Below are 26838 nucleotides of genomic sequence, written 5' to 3'. Positions count from 1 at the left end.
ATTGGAAGATACTTTATTTCCAACCAAACCAATTCGCACTTTAAATAGGGCGCGACTTGAGGCAAGACGTACATTTGCATTGTTCTTCTTTGGTTTCAGAACAAAAAAAAAAAAAAGATCTGAAAGATGTTCCCTTCTTATAAACAAGAGAGAACATACTGGAAAAAAGTTTCCACTTCAAAACTGTTCACTTTTGGGCGTACTGGCTTTTGTTGTAGGTCTTCTACCAGTTTTGTTTGCCCCGTACCCTAATTTTTGGACCTTACGAAAGCCTACAGCTGCTCTCTACAAATGCATTGCAAAGCCAACAATGTCAAATTTTTTTTCTGCCACTCTACATAAGACTCACACGTCTCCAGCATGCCCGTGAGTCATGCCAGATACATCTTGTAATGTGGGGCTGAACCACTTGGACAACACCCTGATGATAAGGACAGACTCCAGGGGCTCGGCCGAAAACAAAAAGAAAAGGAAGATGAATGGTTGTGTGAGGAATGGCTACATAAGGCAGTGAAATAAAATGATACCGAAGGCTTTGTGCCAACCACACTTTCGTGTGACGATCTTTGAATGGCAATTTCTGCTAACACAACTGTTAATACTATTTAATGAATGTTTGTAACCAATGTACCATTTGCCCCATTTTTTTGCCATACCTTGCTGAAATAGAACAAACGTATGGTTTGGTTTTGGTTTTATCGGGTTTAACGTCCCAAAGTGACTAAGGCTATGAGGAGTGCCGTAGCGGAGAGCTCCGGATAATTTCGACCACCTGGGGTTCTTTACATTATCATTGCACAGTACATGGGCCTCTAGCATTTCGCCTCCATCGAAATGCGACCACCGCCGCCGGGATCGAACCTGTATCATTCGGGTCAGCAGCCGAGTGCCACATACCACTGAGCCGCTGTGGCGGCAGAATAGAGTTGTATATAAGTGGATGAAAAGTGTGCGTAAAAAAAAGTTGGCGCTGCATGTGGTACAAAACTTGATTACCAGAGTTTAAAAATTTATTCTGAAGTAACAATAATAACAATTATTACAATTCCGAGTCAGAAGAAAGCCCATGTCCTGGGAAATAAGAGAAAAGTTTCAAAGCTGTAGCTTAAAGGGACCTTGTGAACAAATAGAAGTTGATCAAGAGGATACCACAATCTAATCACAAAGACTACTTACTGAAAATGGAGAACTTATAAACTAGAAAAGACCAAAAGACTAAATAAAGGTGTTGCCATCACCGGCTGATTTTGCAAGCAAAATATGCGCGCGTCCAATACGATTTTGGGATGCAAATCCCAGAAGCTGCGCTACACCGCCGTTCTCTTCAGAACGGTGGCAACTCGTCCTTCTCAGAAAGGACATCGTGGGTTTGAATCAAGTGGTGTGAAGATTTGTAAATCAATTTTCCCGCCGATAAATGTGTCTTTTCCTGCCGGACAGTTGTCATCATAGCCAGAGAATAAATTTTTACTGAGAACAATAACTGGATGGAGTAGTCCTCTGTGTCCCTTTAAGTAGTTAGTTTAAAGATGTTCTGAAACATATTTTCAAATAAAACCAGTATGCTTCAGTGTTGGTAAATTGGTTTTTGTGGAAAGGAAATGGCGTAGTATCTGTCTCACATATCTCGGCGGACACCTGAACCACGCCGTAAGGGAAGGGAGGAAGGTGGGATTGAAAGAAGAAAGGGAGGAAGAGGTGCCGCAGTGGAGGTCTCCGGAACAATTTCGACTACCTGGGGTTCTTTAACATGCACCGACGTCGCACAGCACACTGATGCCTCTTGCGTTTCGCCTCCATCGAAACGCAGCCGCCGCGGTCGGGTTCGAAGTTCTTTATGGAAAAATTTGAGGTCATTATGTAGAAACAAGAGGTAACTGTGAAGTACAGATTTTCAGTTTGCGAAATTCTAGAGGCCCGTGTACTGTGCGATGTCAGTGGACATTAAAGAACCCCACGTGGTCGAAATTTCCGGAGCCCTTCACTACGGCATCCCTCATAGCCTGAGTTGATTTGGAACATTAAGCCCCATAAATCAAATCAAATCGTTCCAGATGTGGAAGATGAAAGGTCGTGATGGATGATGACAGGTCAACAGAATAAAAGTATTTCAATACACATGCAGGTGCTTGCTATGCACACCACCTTTTCATTCATTACCACTGATCTTCACCTGACATGGCAACAAATTTGTACCACACCTCAACTTTACAGGAGTAAGTGAAGACCCACATGCACTAAGGTACGCTGCTTTATTCTGTGTGTAGAAAAAGCTTCATACAGCACACGACTAGGAAACACCACTGCACACATATGCACACACAAGAAAATCAAATGCAAAATATAAATACCACAGTGTAGCAAACGTAAGTGCACGGCAAAATGAGAACAGAAAAAAAGCAGACATAAACTTCACAGTTTACACTCAGCACAATCTCAAAAGTACAAAAGCAGAGGAGTCTAGCAGCAAGTTACAGCACTTGCAGCTCTTGTCGACTGCAATTAAATGACAAACACAAAAAACGCACACGGCACACAATTTTTCTCCACACGCTGAGTTTAAGAAGAGTGCAAAACAACAACGCACCACAGTATTTTGAGTCAAGCACTCGCGAATTGATGAATCTTGTAAGCAGAGCTAATGAGTACTAGGTTAGAATGCAAGCAGATCATGTAGTTAGTAATCATGTAATTTTTTTTTTACAAATCGTCCATCTGCTGCATACACGCTTTATGTGTGCATGAATATGCATACATAAATGAATAATGTGGAATGAAATGTAAGACACTAAGGTCTTAAAAACTGCTTGCAATAAGTCATAACTGTGCTTAAATATGCTACTGAGGTGCAGTGTTGTTGCTTACACCATAGCAAAATCTCAACAAGCAAAACAAACTTATAATGTGCAACAAACACTCAGCAAATAACCATGGTTTTCTAAGGGTACATTCCATACGTTATGTATGACCATTTTTGAAGCTTCACAGAAGCCACAGTTTACGAAACAGGATTGCATTTTGACTCTTTGCTCTTGCTTCATTGCTGTGTGAAAACCTCTGCAATAATGTCAAGAAAAGAGCATTTTTGTATATTAACACTTTGATGTATACATATATATATATATAATTTTTTTATAAAGGCCAATCTCTGGCCAAAATGTCAAAATAAACCTTCTTTATGTTTTCCAAGGTGAATCTCTGGAAGTATGACTATATATCTGTATATATTTAAGACAAGCAGGGATCAAGTGACCAGGAGGTACTATGTCATAATGCCACACATTCACATGCTCTCATTTTCTCTATATTGAGAACTGCTCTCTCATGTGCCAATATAAAATTGGAAGAGTATGAAGTGAGCTGAAAAAAATGTCAGTTTCTGACCTCTAAGGCAACATATTACACCAAACCGGGGAAAGTAAAGAACTGCCCAAAATGGCATGATAACTGCAATTATTTACATATATACAACACTCTCCGCAATCTTTTACCTCTTTCAGAAGAGTCAACATTGCTACTAGAGCAAAAATTGCATGAAGCCCAATTATAGAAAAATGAACAGTAGTTGCCAGTTATCAAGTGTGGAGCATTGCAGTGATCCTACAGGTCTAGCATCATCAAGTATGCCAAAATCAGGAATAGCTCAATCACAAGGCTTCAAGCCAGAACCTATACCGCACTGCTCAAAAGAATGACCATGTTATTCCACTCGACAAGAAAGAAACAAATTACCATTCTGGAATGTATTCAAGGTGCACAGTGCTTATTGCCAAATCACTCCCACACATGTAACATGTAATAAGCACCATGCAGGTGACATGAAAACCCAATTTCATGGTCCTCAGAACCAGTAGCTGTGTTTTGGTCACGATGCTATCAGATTCCAGCTCACATGAGAGTAACAACTGCAATGCACTGCTTTCTATGCAGTTGCCTGCCAATGCAAAGGAACACAAATTCGTCAGTGGACTCGTTTTAGCAAGTACTATAGTCACAATTCACAAGCCAATTAAACAGAATAAAAGCAGCAGAAGTGACACCAGATAGCGAATTGATGCCTATATACTGTGATACAAGGATGAAAACAAGAATTAGTTCCTTATAATGAACTATGTTTCATCACAGTGAGCGATGTTTGAAACTATTTCTTGCTCTCTATGCAGAGTTTGTCACACTCTATGTGGCCTGATCAAAGTCTAGCACAACATATGGCCTGCAATAGTCAAAGTTTTGGACATATATGACCTGCAATATATAATCATACCAACACAAAAAATGAAATAAGCGATGAATTAAGAGTTTTACACGAAAAACGGCTCCCCTAGTGCTCGTCACATTCACCTTCAAGCATGGCGAGTGTGACGAGTCAGGCAAACCTAGCCACATTCAATGCTTAGCGAAATACCACAGAGGGTTCTAAAGTAAATTAACATATTCTATCAGAGTGCCCACAGCACATTACATCCTACGACCCTAACATAAGTTGTCACTAAGTTCACGCTGCAAGGCGTTGCACTCTGTTAAGCACTAACCTTAGAAATGTGCCAACAAAATGACCCAGTCTCATAATTTCAACTATAGAAAAAACGGAGGGGCAAAGGCTGCCAACCCATGCCTGTACTATATGCAGGTGCTGAAGTCATTACTGTTTTGTTATATCGGCCATGCAATATTTTCTCAACTACTCTATAATTGTGCTTCTGCATTTAGTCACTGACAATGAGAAACTACAAAACCACTGAAACTAGCTTTCAGAGTATAAATGCTAAGAATGAAAATATAGAAAAGCACAGCACACAGCCCTGCCCATTAACCCTTTGCAAACTGCACAAAACCAACAAGTAAAAACACACGCACGGCAAGAAACACACAGGCAGTCAGAGTTTGCAAGTTGTACACCACAGCACCTCTGCACTAACAACTAAACAACCTGCAGTATGATGCGTGAAATTGCACAAACACATCAATACACACTTCCTTTTTTTTCTTGTGTTGTCCCCCAAGAAAATGAGAGACAGAACACAAACTCTTTGCAAGTTCACCAGGCAAGAGAGGCTGCGAAGTGTTCGTTGGGCATAGTCATTATCAATGAGCAGCAAATAAGTTAAAGCTAGCTACCGCTATACAGCAAATGGTCGCTGCTACTGGCCATTTCGTCGTGTGTGGTTTCGTGGCATTGGTCGCTGGGCCCTTCCATGGTGGGAGGCATTGCGAGGGTAGGAACTTGGTTCTGGCCTTGTCTCATTGGCATGCAGTGGAGCATCATTTAGCCTACTACCATTGGCCTTTGCCTCGGTCGTGTTTCTTGGGTACTGCTGCCTCAAGTGGGGTGGAATGACAGATTCCTTCACATACATAATCTTGGTGCTCATGACTTCACAGTCTATCTGCACCATGGGCACATGTTCCTTCACCATGTGTGAAGACTCTGAAAGTCAATTGAGAAATGGAGGAAATTAATAAATAGCATACAGCAAGCCACTCCCTGTAATATGTTCCACTCCATGCCCACGTAACTGCAGCTATCTGTTCGATCTTACTACCCGGCTTCCTTGATTTTTACTTACGCTGGCCACCAAAATAGTCCTCAGTCCAGATAGGCACAAGCAATGGATGGCTTGCAGAAAGCAGACAGCTATCACTGCACATCTTTAAGCAGGTCAAAATGTGAAAAAAAAAAACATGCTTGTCCAGCCAGGTGAGTGAAGTGTGGCTTACACATACAAAATAACAGGTTTCATAAAGGAAACATAGAGGCGAGCCTTGTCCACCACATGTTACTACCCTGGTGCATGGCAAAACAAAAGAACAGGGGTTGCCAATCCTTCCGCTGGCGCAACCTTTAAAACTATGTGTGTGCTTTTGCTCACCACATGCCTCACGATCAGCTAGAGAAGAATGCAGTACAGCAAAAAAAAAAAAAAGAGAGAGAAAAAAAAAGAAATGCATGTGCTAACCGCCGGGACTATGAACCTAAAGAATATTAGATATTGTACAACCCTTATTTTAAGCTTTGTAATTTAGTGTACTGCAACTCAAAGCCTTTGGTGTTAATGGGCAAAGCACTCAGTCGTGCATTTTCTTTTTCCTTTTTTTTTTTTTTTTTGAGGAAGTGCATTCTAAACCATAAGTGTTGGCCCTAACAATGGTCAACAGCTACTTGTCAAGAGACATTGGAAAGAAAACCACCTGCAAAAAAGTAATTGCATTTGTTGGCAAAGCATGACCCAGAAGCTCTGTTGGACATTCTGATCAGGCGCTAACAAAGGGCTGGACTGCTGAAACCATGGAACCAGTTTCTTGTTGCAACCTACCCTCTTGAAGAGCACATCTAAGCTATCTGCTCTCCTCGGTTTATTTTCTTCACATTTCTTGCACCCCAGATGAAATCTGCATCATGCACCATGTCTCCATATGTGTCCAGCATATTTCCATTAAGATTCAATAAAATGCTGAGAAACGCACCAGAAAAAAACTACATTACCACCTGGTGAAGGTTTACACAAGTGGAAACCATCAGCTCCCTTTGTTTTCAATATCTATGTATATACGAGGCTTTAGAGCGGGGGTTCTCAAATTGGGTTCCACGGGCTGCTTTTGTGGGTTCCACGAGCACCCACAGTCTTGGTCAAAAGTCCTAAGGCCACAGCGTTCACCTACAGAGCGAATGTCCCTAGAATGCTCCGTGTAGCAGATCATTCAAAACACAAGTAGGAAGATTCTCTACATCTAGAAGAAACCTTCTGCTAGCGTTTCAATGTCCTTCGGTTTTTAATAGTGCGATTATGGCTCTATTACAGGGCTGAAGCAAAAAGCCTTTGGCTTTAAGACTTCTGGCCAAGACTGTACATGCGGGAATGAGGAGTGCATTGCCAACCAAAATTACTAGGTGAAATGGATGCACCCTCTCTAAGTATTCCTAAAGTAATCAGCTATGAGACAGGAACAAAATTAGCATAGGTAAAACTGTGAGGAACTCTCCGCATTGCTCACAAGTGGTTCAGTTGAAGGTTTACAGAAGGAATATGTGAGTTACTGTACATTGCCCTGTATAAGTAAATCTTTTTTTTTTAACAAAAATGTCCACCTGAAATTGGGGGTCAACCTAAATGTGGGGGACCTATGAGTGGAGTCTAAGCTACTTTGGGCTGAGCTACATGTGTACATGTGCCCCGTGTTGGCTCCCACCTTTGGCAGCATGCATGGAGCTCCACATGCAACAAAAATCGTTGCATGTGGAAACTTCGAATTGCGTGCCCTTTACTCGGATCACTCGCACTGGCAACTGCATTCCCGGATTAGCGGTAGACAGCGCGAAAGCTAACTTTTGCTTAAAGTCCCTGCGGTAATCTCCAGAGTGTGCGTCATGCCGAAATTATAAACTACAGAACCAATGGCAGTTCAGTTGGACACTAGTCAGTCAGGCCGCACGCAAGTCTGGAAGGCAGGATGGGGCGCTGTTTTATCACCTTTGATTCCCATTTTCTCACAAATGCTGACCTTGTGATCGCATCATTACATGTTGATTGCTTTGAGCTGCGTGTGCGCTGTGATGCTATCTCGCGGAAAACTGCCAAAGAGTGCAGCAGTAGGGGTGCATGCATTGGCTTATACATGGAGTGCTTTATTTTTTTTTTCAGCCAGAGAGAGCTGCAAGTTGGGGGATCGACTTATACCTGGAGTAGATTTACAGTATTCACCCAATTCCAACACGCACCTTTTTTTTGGGAAAATAAGCCTTAAAATCACATGCACGTTAGAAGCAGGGCTTGTTTTTTTTTTTTTCGTCACCGAAATCGGGCACGCGTTAGAATCTGGGCTTGAAACTTTTTTTTGGTGCCGTAAATTGGGTGTGCGTTGGAATCGGGGGCGTGTTGGAATTGGGTAAATACAGTATATGCATCAATGTTCTATAAAGCTGTATGCTTGACTCTCTGCCTTGCAAGAATGATTTTATAAAATCATTTCTATGCGTGCAGCTTTTCAGCTTTTTAAATACCATATTTACTTGCGTAATTGGCGCCGGTGCATAATTTGTGCACTCGCAACTTTTGCCCCGATTTTAGGAAAAAAAAAAAAAAAATTTACTCGCATTTTTTGCATTCCCGGCTATGCAAGCACAGACGCATGCACACAGGTGCATGCAGGGCAGGCTTGAGAAGATAGGTGCGGCCGCCTGTCTAATTTGATAGATAGGCCGCCTAGGAGTGAATTTCCAAGCAGGAAGATGAGAACATAGTTTTCTCCTTTAACTGCATTTACTTTTTGAACTGCTTTTCAACTTATATTTTAAAATGATATCCAAAGAGTGAGGAACTACTATATGGCATAATGAACACATTTTTTTGTCAGGAAATTGGTGCTATACTTAGGAAGGTGCATTAATTATATGCGGCAGAATTGACTCTGCGGAAAAGTAAAATTTTCCCATATTTAAATGGCTACTGCAGCGAGGGGTGCATTTATTATTCGTGTGTGTTCGTTATGCTGCATGGAGTAAATACTATAGGAGGGTACAGATGAAATAGGGGCGCTGAGAGTTCATACTGTATCAGATGACTTAACACACACTTTACTTTATTCAATGCAAATGAATCGCTCACAAGCGGTACAAAGTAATGGGAAGTGTTACCATCTTCGAAAGCTCACCATTGAATGTTCCCGCAGGCATGACAAGAGACATTCTTGGCATCCGAGTCCTATTCTCAGAGTTTGCAGAAAGAAGAAGGTAGTCCTGAAGTAAAAGAAAGTAAGTGTGAAAGAAATTAAGCAAGCACAGCAATGACAAAGCATATAAAGTGAGAGATCACCAAATTAAAAAAAAAAATACATTAGGATCCACACCTAAAAGCCAACAGTGGCTTTGAAAGATATTACAGAGAGAAAGGAGGAGCTACAGGACAAGCCAAGGCACTAAGTTCCTTAAATGTTCATTCAGCACCGCCAAGCCAAGCTGCAGCAGTTTGCGCCCTCTTTCTTCTAATGTGTGCTTTGATTTCCTCTGTACCTTTTACACTGTTGCCTATGCCTACATAAATCCCCTAAAAGCCGTACGAAACTGCTGTCAACAGTTTGTGTTTTTCAACACACGGAACCACTGTGAACATGTTTTATTCCTTCTTACTCTGTGCAATACCTCTGCATACATTAACTGTAATGTTCAATTGTTAGCATTTTTTTTTATTTGTATTTACTTCCACAGCTATAACTTCATACTTTGGATGGCGTCCCACCAAGTGATTGGTGGAATGCCACCTGTACCTCAATTTCACAGCCTTTTTTATTCTTACCTCTACATATCGCATATCTGGTTTATACAAAAAGCTTGCAAGAGGACATGCAAAGAGACAGATCCTTACCCCAGAGAATGAGACAAAGTAGAAAGTGTCGTCTTTCCTCTGGATGGCTTCGTAGAGTTCTTCGTAACTTCTTCGCAAAGCCTGGTACAGCTGGAAGTAGTTCTGGCCTCTGTTGGCTTCCCTGTCATAGCAAATAACAAAATATAGTACTTTTAATTCAATTTAAGGGGAGACACTGGTCTTTGGGACCAAAATATGACTGAGTTCCTAAAAATAACATTTTGGAATCCACAGCTATCTTTTTTCCTTCCGGAAATTTGTACCTTGACCACAATATTAAATTTGACCAAATATTTTTAGGGGAATCCCCCAAGGTGAAGTAGATTTGTAATAAGGGAGTAATTACTCATTGACGTCCACCCGAGCGCAGCCATACGGCCACAAAGGAAAGCTATACAGCTTTCACAGAAACTTCGTAGTTATAGATCGCCCTACCATAAGCTTGCCGTCCCGGTTAGCTCAATTGGTAGAGCGACTGCTCCGGTGTAGCGGTGGTCCCGGGTTCGAACCCCGGACCAGGACGAATTTTTCTTTAACTACGAAGTTTCTGTGAAAGCTGTATAGCTTTCCTTTGTGGCCGTATGGCTGCGCTCGGGTGGACGTCAATGAGTAATTACTCCCTTATTACAATATTAAATTTAGACATCGTGTGGGCTGAATTTGCACAGGAGCAGACAATTTAGTGCTGTGAAACTTTTGAACAACTGGATGTCGACACCTCTACATCTAGGACAGACAGAGATGCCATTCCGTTTGTTTAGGGAAGCTGAAGACAGTGTTAGCAATAATCAAAGCACAATAGTTCAATCACGCATCAAAAATTTATGATTTTGCAAAGTTTACCAATGCATGATATTCAGGCCTTGAATGTTGCTATTCCAAGTGCTGTAAAGTGACTAATAAGGGCAAAACAGCTTTGATTATTGCACTCTACACTCATTAGACGATCTAGTCATGCATTAAAAATTTCTTATTGGGCCATTTTTCACACCAAGGTACCAATCAGTGACTAATTAAAACTGATTATGTTCATCGCCATCAGCCTGGCTACGCCCACTGCAGGGCAAAGGCCTCTCCCAGGTCTCTCCAATTAACCCTATCCTTTGCCAGTTGCAGCCACCGTATCCCCGCAAACTTCTTAATCTCATCCGCCCACCTAACTTTCTGGCGCCCCCTGCTACACTTGCCTTCTCTTGGAATCCTAATCTATAAGAAATGAGATGTCAAGGGCTTGAAAGATTACAGACTGATTAGCTTACTGTCCGTTGCCTGTCAGGTACATATCCGCTCCACCCTATTCTTATTCATCTAGTTATTTCCCTCTCATGATCCGGATCAGCGGTCACTACCTGCCCTAAGTAGACATATTCCCTTACTACTTTCAGCACCTCGCTACCAATCGCAAACTGCTGTTTCTGTGCTCGACTGTTGAACATTACTTTGATTTTCTGCATGTTAATTTTTAGACCTACCATTCTACTCTTCCTGTCCAACTCACTGATCATGCTTAGCAGTTCATCTCCTGAGTGACTTAGCAAGGCAATGTCATCAGCGAATCACAAATCTCTTATCCCCAACCGTTCCCAATTCAGGCTTCGGAATACCTCCTGTAAACAGGCAGTGAATAGCATTGGCAAGATCGTGTCTCCTGCCAGGCCTTACACCCTTCCTTATTGGAATTTTATTGCTGGCTTTATGGAGGACTATGGTAGCTGTACCCCCTCTATATATATCTTCCAGTATTTTTACATAAGGCTCTTCTACACCCTGGTTCCACAATGCCTGCATGACTGCTGAAGTTTCGACTGAATCAAATGCTTTCTCATAATCTCTCAAAGCTATACAAAGGGGTTGGTTGTACTCAGCGCATTTCTCTATGACCTCAATGATACTGTGATTACGGTCTACTGTCGAGTACCTGTTACGAAAGCCTGCCTGATCATTTGGTTGATTGAAGTCTAAGGTTGTCCTGACCCTATTAGCAAATACCCTAGTAAATAGAGTTTTAAAACAGGGGTCCCCAAGGATTGCGGGCCCCAAAAAATAGCGCGCCCCAACGATACGGACACATACGCCGCTGACTTTTAGAATAGGGTCTCCTCTACGCAGCGACGCTAGGCTTGGGTTCGTTGAATACAGCACTACTGCGGCTAAGAAAAGAAATGCTAAAAAAATGAAAATGAACAAAGGAAAATATTTTTGTTTCATATATCTGGTTCCTTTCCTGTAGCATTAAATTCGCATAGAATAATTGAAACAACCACTATAAACAAGAAATGCTTTTCACATTTTTAAAAATTTTTTTGCCACGTGCAGCGCCATGTCGGATGGAACCCAGGATGGTAACTCTCGCAAATGTAATTATTTTCAGTTTTGTTTGCATCCGCGTGAATAAAATACACTGAGTAAATAAGAAAAGTGTATTACCGGGATGCCAATTTTGCATGACCCCCTTTTTGGACCAAAATTGCAAACCTGTTTGTGGAGATCAGTAGTTCGAACCTCCTGCGCTTTCTGATGTCAATCAACATGTACTCGCTAAGCCTAGCAGCTCTGTAAACATAGAAGCAATCTGAAAATTTGGCGCGTTTTATCGCTGAAATTTTGTGGTTCAGGCAACTTCAGCCAAAGCGAAAGCTTTGTGCGCCTTTAGTTTACCGTGAGCATGAGCCACAGAGTAGTGGCAACGACGAATCGGTGATGAAGCGAGAGGCACCGCTTTGACGGGTGCCGCTATGCTGACTGAACGTTAAGTGGCGTTGGGGCGCATGCTATTTCGGCGATTTAGCGTTAGTGTCGCCACTCACCCAAACATCCAAGGGCCGATAGCGTTCTGCGCATGCGCAGTAGCATCCCGTTATTCCCCTATGCCCCAAAGCGATAGGGTGACCCTATACTAAAGCTCTCTAATACCTCACAGGCAGCAGACAGTAAGCTAATCAGTCTGTAATCTTTCAAGCCCTTGACGTCTCATTTCTTATAGATTAGGATGATGTTAGCGTTCTTCCAAGCTTCTCGTACGCTTGAGGTCATAAGGCATTGCGTATACATCTCTTACCTTCTCTCGCTACAGTCTCGCTATGAACTGATGTTACCTGATCCTCACCAGCTGCTTTCCCCATTTCCATTGCTCCTAAGGCTTTCTTTACTTCCCCTTGAATTACTGGCAGAATGTCCCATTGCTGCGTGCTACTGTCTCTCTCATTAACGTTCTGATTACAGTGGCTACTGTACAGATTTGTGCAGAACTCTTCGGCTACTTTAACTATCTTATCCATATTGCTAATGAAATTACCCTCTGTCTCGACGCATACGTCTGGTTTTTACCCATGACTCTTCACAGCTTTTAAGCTACCACTAATCTTTAGAGTATGCTCAATTCTTTTCATACTAAACTTCCTTATGTCGGCTACCTTGCGCTTATTTATTAACTTTGATAGCTCTGCCAGTTCTAATCTTTCTTTAGCAAAGTTGCTGATTCATGATTTGCAGGTGGGCAAGTGGGAGATAAACGAGGACAAGAGAGGGGCACAGGACAGCACTCGCCCTGTGTCCCTCTCTTGTTGCTTGTCTCTCGCTAAGCCAGCCTGGAAATTATTCTTTCTGTAGGGTTAGGTGCCCTCGTGCTTTGCGTTTCTTAATCAGATTGCCAAAGACACTTGTACTTATGAAGGCAGTTGTCGCATGAAGTAATTTATCAAAACACCATTTTCAGATTTGAAATCAGCATAAAACCAGATCAAGGTGAAATAGTTTCATTAGGACTGGACTACAAATACGGAAAATAGGTCAAAAACCAGTGCCCCTCCCTAATTCAAATGAACCCAACTGAGACTCAGCAATGGCCACAATGGCGCACCACAGGGCAATTGAATGACGGCACTCAGCCAAGGGCACAGAACTGCCGCAAGGGTTTGTTGAGAAGACAAAAAATATGGCTACACTTTTCTTCAAAAAATTTTGATCCAGAGACTGCACAGCACACTTGCTAGCCATACCCTGGTGATGTTTTTATAATAAAAGATAAGGCACCAAGGTACAACAGCACGTAGAGTGCAGTGTTTCTGAATAGTTACACAGTAACTTTGAATGCGAATGGGTTCCTTTTATTCCTGGAGCACTAGGCTTTAGGAAGTGAGAATGACAATTTTCCTTACTGTCTAAAATGACCAGAGTGCCAAGAGCACAATGGAAGCATTTCCACTCAGCTGGGTTGCTATTTTCGCCCTAAGTATCCTGCAGCACAGTGCAGTGAGTGCATGACAATGATGCAAATGGTACAACCATGGTAAAACTTGAAATATTTGAAGCTTTGCAAAACCTTTTAAAAGTAGCTAATTTCCACTGCTGTACTCTGCGTGGAGAGCAACATTTGGACACACCTGTTTAAGCTAGTATTAAGAAAAAAAAAATGCTCTAGCATCAAAGTAATTCAGCAGCTTTTTTTTCTGCTGCTGACTGGTCCATTTGGCATCATGTAGAGAAAGCGAAAGGGCACAACGCACCACTTTTCAGCGTAGACTTCATTTCCACCACCACCGCTGCCATAGCGGGTACTGATCCAAGTCTGGAGACGAGGCCGGTGCACCGGTGGCCGCTGGGCTAAAGATGGTTTCTTGCGCTGCTCCGTGAGCTGCAGGTTCATGTGCTCCACATGATTGGCCCAGCCACGCAGCTGACTCTGAAGCCTGAAAAACAAATATGGCAGAAAAGGAAAATAAAATGCAGCTGTCTCTTCAATGCCTTCCTAACATAAACCACTACTGAGCCAAATTACATACTAAATAAAGCAATATACATCAAGAACTGATGCAATTTCCAGTGTCTGGAGTACAGCTCAAAGGTTATATGTAAGCTCCTGCATAGAAACACTTTGCCATCACTGCATTATTTCTTGAACACAAACTTCAATACATACAAATTTCTTTACACAAGCATCACTGAAAAACAAGAAAGAGGGAAAAGATAGAGCTTTAATCAAAAGAATGAAATTATATACATGACCAAACCCTTGCACAGGTACAGTACATTCTCGTCACTTCATTAGCAATGAAAACGACATAATTTTTTGCTGCCCTTGACCATTGAACAAACTATTGGTGGCTGTTTCAGGGATAAAAATATGCATTTTTATTATGGAGGAGGCATAGAGAGTGCCAAACATAACAGCGATACATGTGCAAATGATACATGTACAAAGAATAAACCCTAGCGCTAGGACACGAGGGAAGAATTCAGAATGCCTGCTGCCGGCAAGAGCTTATGAATGCTGTGGCAAGAACAATGAAGCTTTTTCTGTCTTCATTTTCTTGTGCTTGACGCTTTGCAATGCAAACCATGGTCGACGTAAACTGCTCCAAGCAACAAGATATTTTGCTTAATAAAGCCCTGATCATCGTTGCATTTCAAAAACAATCTACAGGTTCAGCCAATCAACTTTGGGGGGAGCAGGGGGTTAGGTTTTATGGTTCAACGTCATAAAGTGACTCAAACTATGAAGGACGTCGTAGTGGAGGGCTCCCGATGATTTCAACCACCTAGAGTTCTTTAACATGCACTGACATCGCACAGTCGCACAGTACATGGGCCTCTAGCCTTTCACCTCCATCGAAACGCGACCACCACGACTGAGATAGAACCTGCATCTTTCAGGTCAGAAGCTGGCAACCGTAGCCACAGAGCCAGCACGGTGGCTTGGAAAGAAGGGGGGGGGGGGGGGGGGGGGGGGGGTAAAATAACCATTTATAGCACAGAAAAATTAGCAGCAAGTCACCATGAGGACTTAACATTTATGCTACTTCTGTCTCAAGAAGGCACCATTGATGCTGAAGTATGAATGATCGCTACAGAAACAGTTGATGTGCCCTAGGAAGAATCACCTGAGAGACTCCGTTTGATTGATGGACGACGGGCATTTGAAAGAGCCGTTGCGAGCATTGCTCTGAGCATCCAGGGCACCTAAGAATCCTGCTGGTGATGGCTCACCACCATTGCTCGTAGAAAGAGAATCATGCACTGCTGGCTGCAGCTCCGAGACGAAGTTGTTGCTGCCCTCATCAGGCAGTTCGGATTGAGACCACAAGAGATGACGACCCCACCGTGGGTTCTGTGCTGCTGGGAGCACTTGTCGGGCACCATCGTTCTGCACTCGGCTGTAAAAGAGGCCACTGCAAAAGAAACATACAATGCAATGCAGAATTTTTGCGCAAAATGCCTCATCAAGTCGACATCTTTACAGGAAAGCACAAGCAGTCACCCACACACTTGTCTAGAGTGCTCGAACGGCATATTGTGCTGTGCATTTATGACACTACTTGCCACTGCCTGGTGGGTCCGATACAGCTTTTAAAGATGTGAGGAGTTCAATACAATTTACAGGAATCTGCATGACTACAAAAGACTACGAAAGAAAAAATGGCCTTACTGATGCAGCTGTAACCTGAAAAAATATAAGCATTTTAAGAAATTCAGAGCTTAACAAGATAGATATAAAAAAATGCTCGCATGTGCCACAAAAGGCCAGCCTTAGATTACCACTATGCACAGGACCACACAAAAATTTTGTACAGGGGCAGTTCGTTGCTTCAGTCACCACAGACAATGTCTGTGTAGACAGCTCAAAATATGCTCCCAGTTTCTTTAACCAAAGGTGATCTTTTCTTTGCAAAAATTTATGATGCAGCTCACCAGGTATACCCGAAAGCGCAGTGTCTAAAGAACATTGCAGCTGTGTCAGCACTGGCAGACGACATCAAATGAATACAAACACATGCAAATGACAATAACTTTGAAAAAAAGAAAGCCTCTACAAAAAGAAAAAAAAAAAGTCTTGACAGGCCTTTGTACAAAAATCACTGGCAACATGGCACTGCTTGCCATAAAGGGTCGCGCAGGCTTTAGAAGTGCTCAAGATTATGCATTCTAAATGGCACATGAGATCAAATTGCTTCAGGCTTAAATTAAAAAAAAAAAATAAACAGACGTCTTAAGCTTTCACTGTCCAAACACAGTTAAAACACTAAAGTAGACCCATGCATCTGCCATGGCTAAATCAAGTAGCAAGTAGTGATGTCAGTGGTGGTGTTCCATAATGGTAGTAAATGAACAATAGGTGCACACTAGGGGAACATCCACAACAGGTGGCAGTGCAAACATACGGCTCCATATGAACACATCACATCTGATGAAAAGCTGATTAAAGTATATGCTTCATAACAGTGCAAAATAAATCCCTACTACCAAAATTTATGATGTATCAACAGTACTACCTGCATGTAAATGAAACTGCTCCGACAAAATAAAATGACAGGCTTCTTTTTAGCAAGTAAGTTGGCTGCTAGGATTGAGTTCTAGCACTGAACTTAAATCATACCATTACAATCTAAGTATGCAATTATATACTAGGCTGAAGTGGGCATGACCGTACACCAAAACCACTCAGCAAGACATCCAAAATATCAGTTAATTCTGTTCCAAAATGTTTCAGCCCATATACAGTCTTGAATTCTGGAAGAAAGGCTTGGCTCTTCTAAGCTAAGCTTTCCTTCTTTTCACTAAGAAATTCCATTCTGCCATGATGGCAACAGGCACATTGAACACAAAGGCATCATACATTGAAACTATCATAAAAGCATCAAAGGCCAAGAAACCAGAGCACACTTTAAACGCTCAAAAAGATAAACCAGCAGTGCGGGCACTGGAAAGGGTGCTTACGTGGACATTGCATTCCCGCTAGTTTCTGCATCAATGGACGAGAGAAGAACATTCAGCTGTACATACCATAAGCATCAACCTAATTGCCTCTAACAGATTAGCTGCACCCAGCTTTGTTAACTATTGCCTTCATAAGGACTGCATGTAAACTTCAGAACAAAAGCTGAATGAATCTACTAAGCATTTAGCAATACCCACACAAAAGAAATCGCACAATAGAATGCTGGTGAAATCAGCTACATACTGCGCTGCGTTCCATAGCTATGAGGCCCATCCACTATAATGATAAATACAGACTAATCACACAATGTGCTCAAAGAGCCACAAACTTCTTGAAGACACATTAGGTGTCGAGCAAAAGGCAAAGTGGTACTGCAGCACACAAGAGTGCTCGTGCCTATCCACAATGGCACATACCCCACACGAGTAGGTGAAACAAGTGAAAAGCAGGGTGTACACAACTGATAATTTTTATCAGATGATGTACCTCATTAACAATATAAATAGCATAGCTCCACATGGCAGGTCTTTGGCTACATCTCCATTTTAGATGGAACCAAAAAATAGAGGGAAAGTGTCTTAACGACCTGCACGAAATTACCTAATTAGGCTTCAGTTATTTTCCTGTAATACAAATACTCATCTGCCATACGTAAGATTTTAAGACCCGTGTCTCCCCTAGAGAGAATAGCCACAAGATACTCAAGAAAAAAAAAAAAAAATCTCATACCAACTGGTTAACAAATTTGCTATGTTCCTAGTATGCCAACACATTTTTAAAGAATTGTGGCCAGTTATAGTGGCATAACTACACTTAAAGAGGCTATAAACTTGCCTTCTGACTATTCACTTATTTAAGGGAGGATGAAAGTCTTAAAAACTTTTTTTATTTGTTAACATATCTTTCTGAAACTTAGCACCTAGGTATATATCAATGTCATGCTGATTTTGAATATGCATTTAGATTTCAAATATCCCAGCTGGAAAGAAATATATGGCAAAATAAAATACCCTAATTAGGTCATTTCTTACGGGCCTTTTTAGTAATTTATCGGCTAAAGAAAAATTTTTAAGAAAAAGAAGACATCTTCAACGGCCCAAAGCACATCCTAAAGCCAACAAAATATCTATAAAGTCAGTTTGTTGATCATGAATAAATAACAAAGTTGGAAAGAAAAAATGACGTGGCAGTAATTAGCCCACACTTCGCCTAATTGCTAATATATCATGTTTAAAGGAAAAAAGAAAGCTTTAGGATTGTTGGTAGACCTTTGGAAATGCCTGCATATTCTTAAAAAAGCATTTTTTAACTGATAAATTACTATAAAGGCCCGTAAGAAATGGCCTAATTGGGATGGTATTTTGTGATAACTTTTCTTCCAGGTGAGATATTTGAAATCTAAATGCATATTTGAAATGAGCATTCTATGATACACATGTGTGCCAAGTTTCAACAAGTTATGGCGACAAATAAAAAGCAAGTTTTTAAGACCCTCATCCCCCCTTAATAGAGTCATATGGCTGGGTGCCATGCAATAATTTCCCCATTCATTTGGCACAAAAAGCTGTTTTCATGTCCAGAAAACTCATAACTGAATGAATGAATTCCCATTTCACACCACAGTAGTAGAATATGTGACATCACACTTGATGTCACCAACACGCATGCCACGTTTGGGCCAGCTATGGTGGAGACGCCAATCGGGACATTTTTCATTGTTTTCATGCTTTTTTGAGCTTTTCAGTCCATTACTTACACATTTTAAAAATCTTTTCGAGCCCTGAAGCCTCTTTTTCAATCATGCTTCAAGAGTCATAATTTCTTAAACAATTTATAAGGTGCAAGCGATCAAATAACTCATCTTAAAATTATCAATCTTTACAGTCAAACCCCACAACCAACGAACATCGCTACAGCAAAATCTCTGCCACAACGAAGTATATCTGATTCCCTGTCAGCAAGCCACAAAAGCAATGCAATTATTTCACCAAACATGGGTGGTGAAGTCAGCTTGCACTTTCAATTGCACAGCTGACACTCCCTGTGAAGCGGTGCATGACTGCCTGGGACAGTTTTGCCGACTGCTCCGACTCCCCACTTGCGAAACGCGGCCATTGGTGCAAGGCAGCGTTCAGCTTCTTCTCAGTACTTCTCAGTACGAACTCTCGCATAACAATAGCAGGCGCACTTATATACTTATATAACGTGCAGAAAAAAATATCAGTTTTGATAGCAAATGCAGTGGGCAAGTTTATTACGTGAATACATCCCCTGTCAGAGATTTCCAGAATATTACGAAAATTGGGCCATGGCGCTGGACAAAAGAACAAAACAAAGCTCACAGAGTTTTGGAAAATAAACGTTCATGAATGATCTTGTCCGATATGTCAATTGTTCTGGCCCGATTTCCCAACGATGAAGCTTCCGCTTTCGCAAAATTTTTCGTGGGTCCCCTGAATTTCATTGTAGCGGAATTCGACTGCAGTCTGGTACAACTCACGAATTAAGCAGGAAAAGAAGAGGCCCTCCAACCAATCGCCTGGCACCTGCTGGCCATATGTGATGTCACGCTAGCAGGTACAAGGCAGTTGACATCAACATTGTAGCAATAGACCGCTGCCATTGATTGCAGAGCCTCCTTCAATAGATACTTAATCCTTTCTTCTTTAGTTGTATCTGACTATGGCGCAGAAAAACTGCACGGTGAGTCATCACTAGTACTTCAGGTTAACACTATGGTCCCGTTTTGAGAAGATACGGCTTTCAATGAAATCTCGATATTTGATACCCTTGAAGAGCACTCTATCTTGACTCACAAAATATTGGGTTTTATAGTCCGTTTAAAACTTACTCCGAATGTCTGGCAAGAAATACTACTTTAAATGCATCATTTCTGCCAGCAGACGCTCAATGAAGCAAAATCCATTCACACGTCACATGATCATGGTGGCATAAGTCAAGCAAACGTGATATACTGTGTTCAACATGGGCTGCGCAGTGTCCTGGCAGTCAGGCAGAGAATACATATAGAATGCTTACCTATATGGAGCAAGGTTCACTGTCAACATGAACATAACAGCCATAACGGCCGTGGTCTTCTTGATACCGGGGGATGCCATCTTTCTCTTTATCTGAAAACAATGGTGCCAGATTTACACTCAGTGTTCCCCACAGTTTTTCCTCCTAGCCACAAGAACAAATCCTCGATTCAGTTGCTCTATAAGCAAGCTGTAAGCAGTCTTAAGAAGCATCAACTGTTTTTTCATTGTAGACTTTGCACAAGCAGGCTTGAAAAAGTAAACTATGCGATAGGTGCACCAGATGCCACCGTTGAGCGGAAATGAATCATTAAAAAAAAGAAAACACAGGCACCTATGTGATCACATTACCGCTACCATCAGACAATAAAACTCAAGCTTTAAATAAGCCCATGGGCCAGCCGACTAAGATTAAGATGACCCATACTGAAAGGACATTTCTGGCAGAAAACGTAAATTAGTGCCCAAGAAATATTCACAATGTCCACGAGAAAGAGTGTTAATAGAATAAAAGCATCAATACAGTAGAATCTTGATGATATGATCCAAGCTGATATGAATTAGTAAGATTCCCTGGCCAGAGTGCACTGTATACAATGTGTAGAAATTCTGACGTTCTGAGCACACTCCTGCGCCACATCAAATGATACGAATGCATGAGCCGGGACTGCACTCTCGAGCACTAAGCACTGCCTGTACATCACTGACGCCAGGATCGCCAGTCATGTGGTATAAACCGCGAGTGGCGCAGCAAGGCCCACATCGTCAACGCGCAGTCGCCAGTCTCATGATATGAACCGCAAGTGGTATTTTTCACAACCCCTCGAGATTCATACCATACAGATTCTACTATACTTCAATAGTAGTATAGCAGGCATAGGTTCCACGAGGTTTCTACTTTGAGCTCTTCAAACATGAACTCACTCAACGACAAGCCCACTCACTACAAAAGTAAAACAATAGTAGTTGGTTTTTTATAAATGTATTGTGTTCTGGAAACACTTCAGCCATGCCCATGACCATTTTTAGTTTAAAGAGTGGGCATGACAACACCCTCCAAGTAAACCGCTTACTATGCAAAAAAAAAAAAAGATGACCATGGCACTGTATTTTATCCATGCTTCACTCGCTAGGCTAATAATGCATGCTACCTTCATTTTTCTGTTGAACATGCAACGAAGCTGCACGAAAGTTGCCTGTGTTTTAGCAAGGAGGAAACACAGTTGCGAGTGTCACTCTGCTGGTTTCTGCTGCCATGCCCTCTGAGCACAGGTAAACTACAGTGTCGAGCTTATCTGCGAATACAGCATGGATTACCGAGTCCACTCAAACAAAAAAAAAGCTGACCTCACAGTGCATGACCACCCGTTCGTGGAGCAAAGCTGACCCACAGGGCTACAGCAGCACCCTCAGTACCACAACCCATGATCTTTATGCTAGCCTATATAGTAAGCAGGCACTGCTTTTTGCACAGGTTGGTCCACTGTAGTACTACAGCGCGGTTCCACAGCTTCCACAGTTATCCTGCAGCTCTGAATTGCAATCTATTACCAAAAGTGTAGTCTCTAAAACAAGCCCCAAAACAATCATTATTCACTTTAGTCACACACCTCAGCCTCCATTTGAGCTACCCTCTGACGAAGGTGAGCATTCTCTTCTCTCAGCTTGGCATTCTCAATGGTGAGGTCATGTACATCAGTCTCCAACTTCTGAAGGTACTGCAAAACAACAATTAAAGAAATGAGATAGAAAACAATTTATTCTCAATGGTCAGGTCATGTACATCAGTCTCTAACTTCTGAAGGTACTGCAAAACAACAATTAAAGAAATGAGATAGCAAACAATTTCAAATATGGTGCTAACTGAACAAAAATATGAAAAATGATATGGCTCAGCTCCTGCAACAATGATTTTCATTCTCAGTAAGCCCAGTTTGTGAAAACTAAGAAGTGGTGGTTGCAGCACCCAAATGGTGGACAATTGGGCAAAATATTTTTATCACTCTATTTGCACTAGCAATTATTCATAACAGATCCCCATTTCCTTTTCTAGTCTATGTAGTGTACGTAGGCAGTGCTTCTGACACAATGCAAGTGCAATTAACAAGTATCAGAGAATACAAAAAGCTATTTCTAGACAGTTATCCTAGCTTTGTTCACCTCAACGGTCTTTCATGAGAGTAAATGGCTAGCAAATGGCATGGTATGGGCAAAACAGTCTCTAAATGAAGCAGGAGACTAGCTCTGGCTTTCAAAGTTTCGAGAGACCTACCAAAGATCGCAACAACCCCACAGGTAGTTAAATCTGCACAACTTTGGAGTTTGCCCATTTGCGTTAATAACGACATTGACAAGTACAACACCCTTATGCAGACCCTGCACATAGTAACAAAACTAAGTTTATATAACCTTAGATTGAAATTTACAGCTTCCTGTCAAGCACACACCAGATACTGTCACGCTCACATTAATTTTTTTTTTCCTGGTACAGTGGTTCAAATACCCACTCCTTAACTTTCAGGAACAGCAAACAAGACAAACAAGCGGATGATGTGACACATCCATGCCTCGAAATGATGAACAACACAGAGTTCCAAACAAAACGCCAGGCTACCAGGCCTGGTACAATAAACAAAAGGCTTCAAAACTTGCAAACAATTCTAACAGTGCCAGTTTCATCAAAAGCAAACAGAAGTGCCTGATATAAAATCTGTGAGAGCATATAGGCACCATTCAAAAAGCGCTTAGAAGAAAAATATGTTAGACATCCCACAAAAGATTTGCAATCAACTGTTAAGTGGTATGTTTCTGCAATCGTAGCTTCTTTGCTGCACAGGAGGGCATCTGTAACATTTCCCGAACGCTATTCAGAAACCTCATGCTCCAAAGAAAACTGTGTTTGAACAAAAGAATTTGCCTAATTACATGTTATATTCAAGCCAGCCTGCAATTCACCTAGCTTCACTAGGCAAGAACAGCACCTAAGTAGTGCATATATTCGTATAATCATGTTCCAAATGCACAGACAGTGATGTGATTGGCTGAAGCCATTTTGGAGCAGCTTTTTGGAGCAGCCAAAAGGGAATTTTGGAGCAGGGAAACAAGCTTTTGGAGCAGCTGAAGGCTCATTGCCAAGTGAAAAAATTGACTTTGCGAGAAGTAAAATAGTAAAATAAGGAGGAAACCTTTGGGAACAAAAAGGTGCTGTTCAATAGGATGTTAGGGGCATTTCGATGCGAGCAAAATGCAAAAACACCCGTGTACTCAGATTTAGGTGCATATTAAAGAACCCCAGGTGGTCCAATTCTGGAGTCCCCCACTACGGCGTGCCTCATAATCAGATCGTGGTTTTGGCAATAATTTAATTAAATTAGAGGCAATTGTGAAACATCATATGTTGGCCCAAATAACTAATTTTAGAACTTCAGTGTCCTGTAATCTTTTATGCGACCAAGTATAGATCAGCCCTGTGTTATAGCCGCCAAGCCCCTATAGGACAGCAGTTTTTTGGACAACAAGGAATCCACTGGAAATTTTATTTAAAAATGACTAGAACGCAGATCACAAGCTTACAGAAAAACAATGAAAAAACACTATCAACGTTTCGAACTGAATAATAATTATGTACACGACAACACAAATTTTCGGCTTCTTGGCCTATCAAAAAGCAGTGAACCTATTCTGTGCCTTTTTTCTGTGAGCAACATCATTCAGTCTAACTACAAAATACTGCCTAGTTGGCTGCCTTAGGCGACATTTTGTCAACAGCAGCTGAAAGCCTTGTTTTCCCTTCAGCAAGCAAGGCCTGCCCACTTTCAATATCACCAAAATTCTTCGTCTTTATGCCATTGTTGATGAGCAGCTCTGCATTCACCAGCATTTTCTTGGTGAATGCAGAATTGCGGCGCAGCTTGGCGGCGCAGCTTTGGCGCAGAATAACAAAAATGTAGCAGGATGTAGCAGGTTTCGCCTTTTGGCGCACATCGGCGCAATTGGCGCAGCTATCACATCACTGCACAGAGGTAGTTCACATTAACCCACCTGCACTAGTTTAATAGTTCAGGTTCACTGCCTTTTTTTTTTGTTTTGTTTTCACTGTGCATTAGGAATGCTAAACAATGGTATGCAACCTGTTCAGCTCATTAGAGAACTCAATTTAGTGGAGTTTACCGTAAGAGGAGTCCAACATAGATTGTTTGTTCTGGATGATGATCAAACATTTCTCACTCTCAGACTGTCCCTAATGTTTATGTTGTGCTGTTGCAAATAAACAGAGCACTGTCCCTGAAATTAAGCAGAACCTTACGGCAACTACAAGTGCCCTCTGGCCAATAGCAGAGCATGGGGTTGTCACCACTAACCAAGCTACACCAGGCTTGTGCAGAATATATATAGTATATAATTTTTCCTTCGGGAAAGGACCCACATGAGAGGATTAGAAGGATTTGTTGCCTGCTTTATCAACACAATAAATCTGACCCTTTTTCTTTTTCAACTGACCTTAATCAAGTTTCAGGTAAGCCATAATTTGAGTTCAGCTGTACTAGAACATGAGTTCACATTTGGTCCCAATCAACGGTACCAGCATGAAACTGTCGAATTTATTCGCCTTCAAGCAATGAACTGAGAAAAAAATGCAGCAACTCACCTCCTTCCTCTTTTTCCGAGATAGGCAAGCAGATTCCCTGTTTTTGATCATTCTCTGCTGCCTTTTTAGTGCCTTCGTCTATAATAAAGTGAAATATACTGTAAATACTTCTTATTTACGCAGCAGTAATACCATGGTACAATTCAAGCCTGACATTACGGACAATGTACCACACTAAAGGTTTGACACAGACGGAAAAACCTTGATTCGCATCAAAGGAATGCAAGGGAATCATCAATGGTGAACAAAAGACAAGTTAGGATTGCATTTAATGGGGCTCTGTTATCGACAGGTACAAGCAAGAAGTTCAGACAATTTAATGAGGCTTCCTTTGCACCAAAACAATTATAATAATGTAATCTTAAACAAACACTTGCCTGCAAAATTACCACTCGCTATGATACTGAGCAGTCACAGTACACATCAGACTACACAAATTTAAACCTAATATCATAATAAATGCATCAGTAAGCAACAAACAGTGCAGTAATGAGCACACAGCTTAATTTGACAGGAAATTAAGGTTTGGTTTTATGGGGTTTAACGTCCCAAAGCGACTAAGGCTATGAGAGACGCCGTAGTGGAGGGCTCCGGAAATTTCGACCACCTGGGGTTCTTTAACGTGCACTGACATCGCACAGTACACGGGCCTCTAGAATTTCTCCTCCAAAGAAATTCTAGCCGCCGCGGCCGGGATCGAACCCGCGTCTTTCGGGTCAGCAGCCGAGCACCATAACCGCTGAGCCACCGCGGCGGCAGGAAATTAAGATAAGAAAAACAAGCGTCCAAACGTGTTGCCATGTGAAACGATAGGTGTTTACTTGTGCCGCAAATTTCGTAGCGTTTGCTCATTCTTAAACGCTGCCGGCACGCCGCTTTATTGCTTTGTTTGTGATGCAAGACGCGACCAGATTTATCTCGATTAATCGCATCCAGGTTGAGCCGATTCTATGTTGTTCCAGAATTTTCTAGTAACTTTGCACGCTTTATCTCGGAAGTTCGCTATCAGCTTTAAATTGAGCAGTGCCAAGAGCGGCAGGTATTCGGTTCGACGAACCTTAGAGCACACATGTTGCTACGCTGCAGCCGACTCATTCAGTCCTTTGTAGTAGTGATGCAAAACTATCGATAGTACTATCGATACTATCGACAGTTGAGTCACTATCGAACTATCGATGGTAAAAAAGACTATCGATAGTACTATAGATAGTACTATCGATAGCCGTATCGATACTACTTGTTATATACAGTACTATCGATAATATAAAATCAACCACGCGTACATACTGCATCCTAGACTTGCTTTCCCCGAGTGTGTGGTATGGAGGTGATGGTATGAGTAACTGACAGGACTCGCCCGTTTTCGTGGCCTACACGTCACCAAGCTCTGCAGACTTTCCCTACGTAAAGTTGCTGGATAAAATGTTAGCGTGCGAATGCCCTGGTTGTGAAGCATGTGTACAAAAACCATTTCTGTAGCAGTTACGTCAGCCAGCTAGCACAAATTGTGCTGTTTGTTCTTTCATCGGCTGCAGTTCCGGGTATTTTTCCGAACTGAACCAGTGAACGTTAAAGAACCACAGCTGGTCGAAATTGACCCGGAGAACTCTACTACGGCATCCCTCCTAGCTTGAGTCTCTTTGGGACATTAAGCCTCATGAGGCCGTCAAACCAATCAGGTATCACAAATGTTTTGGTTATATCGCTGGCCAACGAATGCATAATATCAATATTGTTACTATCAATAGTCTTACCATCGACAGTTTCACTATAGATAGTCCTGCTTTCGCTAGTAGTACTATCGATAGTCTATCGATAGCAACACTATCGATAGTACTACTATCGATTCTACTATCGATAGTAGACTATCGATAATACTATCGATAGTCTATCGATAGTTTTTTTACACTATCGATAGTTTCAAAAAACCTATCGATACTATCGACAGTCAATTTTTCAATAGTTTTGCATCACTACTTTGTAGGCACAAGTCAGCTCAAATAAAGAGTTTTGTTTAGAAGTTCGCTGTCTTCCTGCTCTCTGGACTGCAATCACCACTATCTGTCACTTGGATGAAGC

General features: G+C 41.7%; 1 protein-coding gene across 4 annotated transcripts in view; it reads right to left on the bottom strand.

Moving 5' to 3' along the window:
- Positions 1 to 2235: 2235 nt before the first annotated feature.
- Positions 2236 to 26838, bottom strand: part of Atf6 (bZIP_ATF6 domain-containing protein ATf6) — a 47890-nt gene continuing 23287 nt past the window's right edge. For all 4 annotated transcript variants that reach the window (XM_089581205.1, XM_089581207.1, XM_089581204.1 and 1 more), the window contains exons 6-13: positions 24760 to 24837; positions 21722 to 21829; positions 20113 to 20204; positions 15239 to 15526; positions 13865 to 14047; positions 9360 to 9480; positions 8650 to 8734; positions 2236 to 5428 (exon numbers count right to left, since the gene is read on the bottom strand). In XM_089581205.1, coding sequence (XP_089437331.1) covers positions 5142 to 5428; positions 8650 to 8734; positions 9360 to 9480; positions 13865 to 14047; positions 15239 to 15526; positions 20113 to 20204; positions 21722 to 21829; positions 24760 to 24837 — 1242 coding nt within the window. In that variant the 3' untranslated portion in view covers positions 2236 to 5141. The remainder of the gene's footprint in view (positions 5429 to 8649; positions 8735 to 9359; positions 9481 to 13864; positions 14048 to 15238; positions 15527 to 20112; positions 20205 to 21721; positions 21830 to 24759; positions 24838 to 26838) is intronic.

The sequence above is a fragment of the Amblyomma mixtum genome, chromosome 3 (assembly GCF_055824585.1).
Source record: "Amblyomma mixtum isolate Tamu chromosome 3, ASM5582458v1, whole genome shotgun sequence".
NCBI lineage: Eukaryota > Metazoa > Arthropoda > Arachnida > Ixodida > Ixodidae > Amblyomma > Amblyomma mixtum.
The sequence above is the reverse complement of the archived record's forward strand: the minus strand, read 5'-3'. Positions and strand labels throughout refer to the sequence as shown.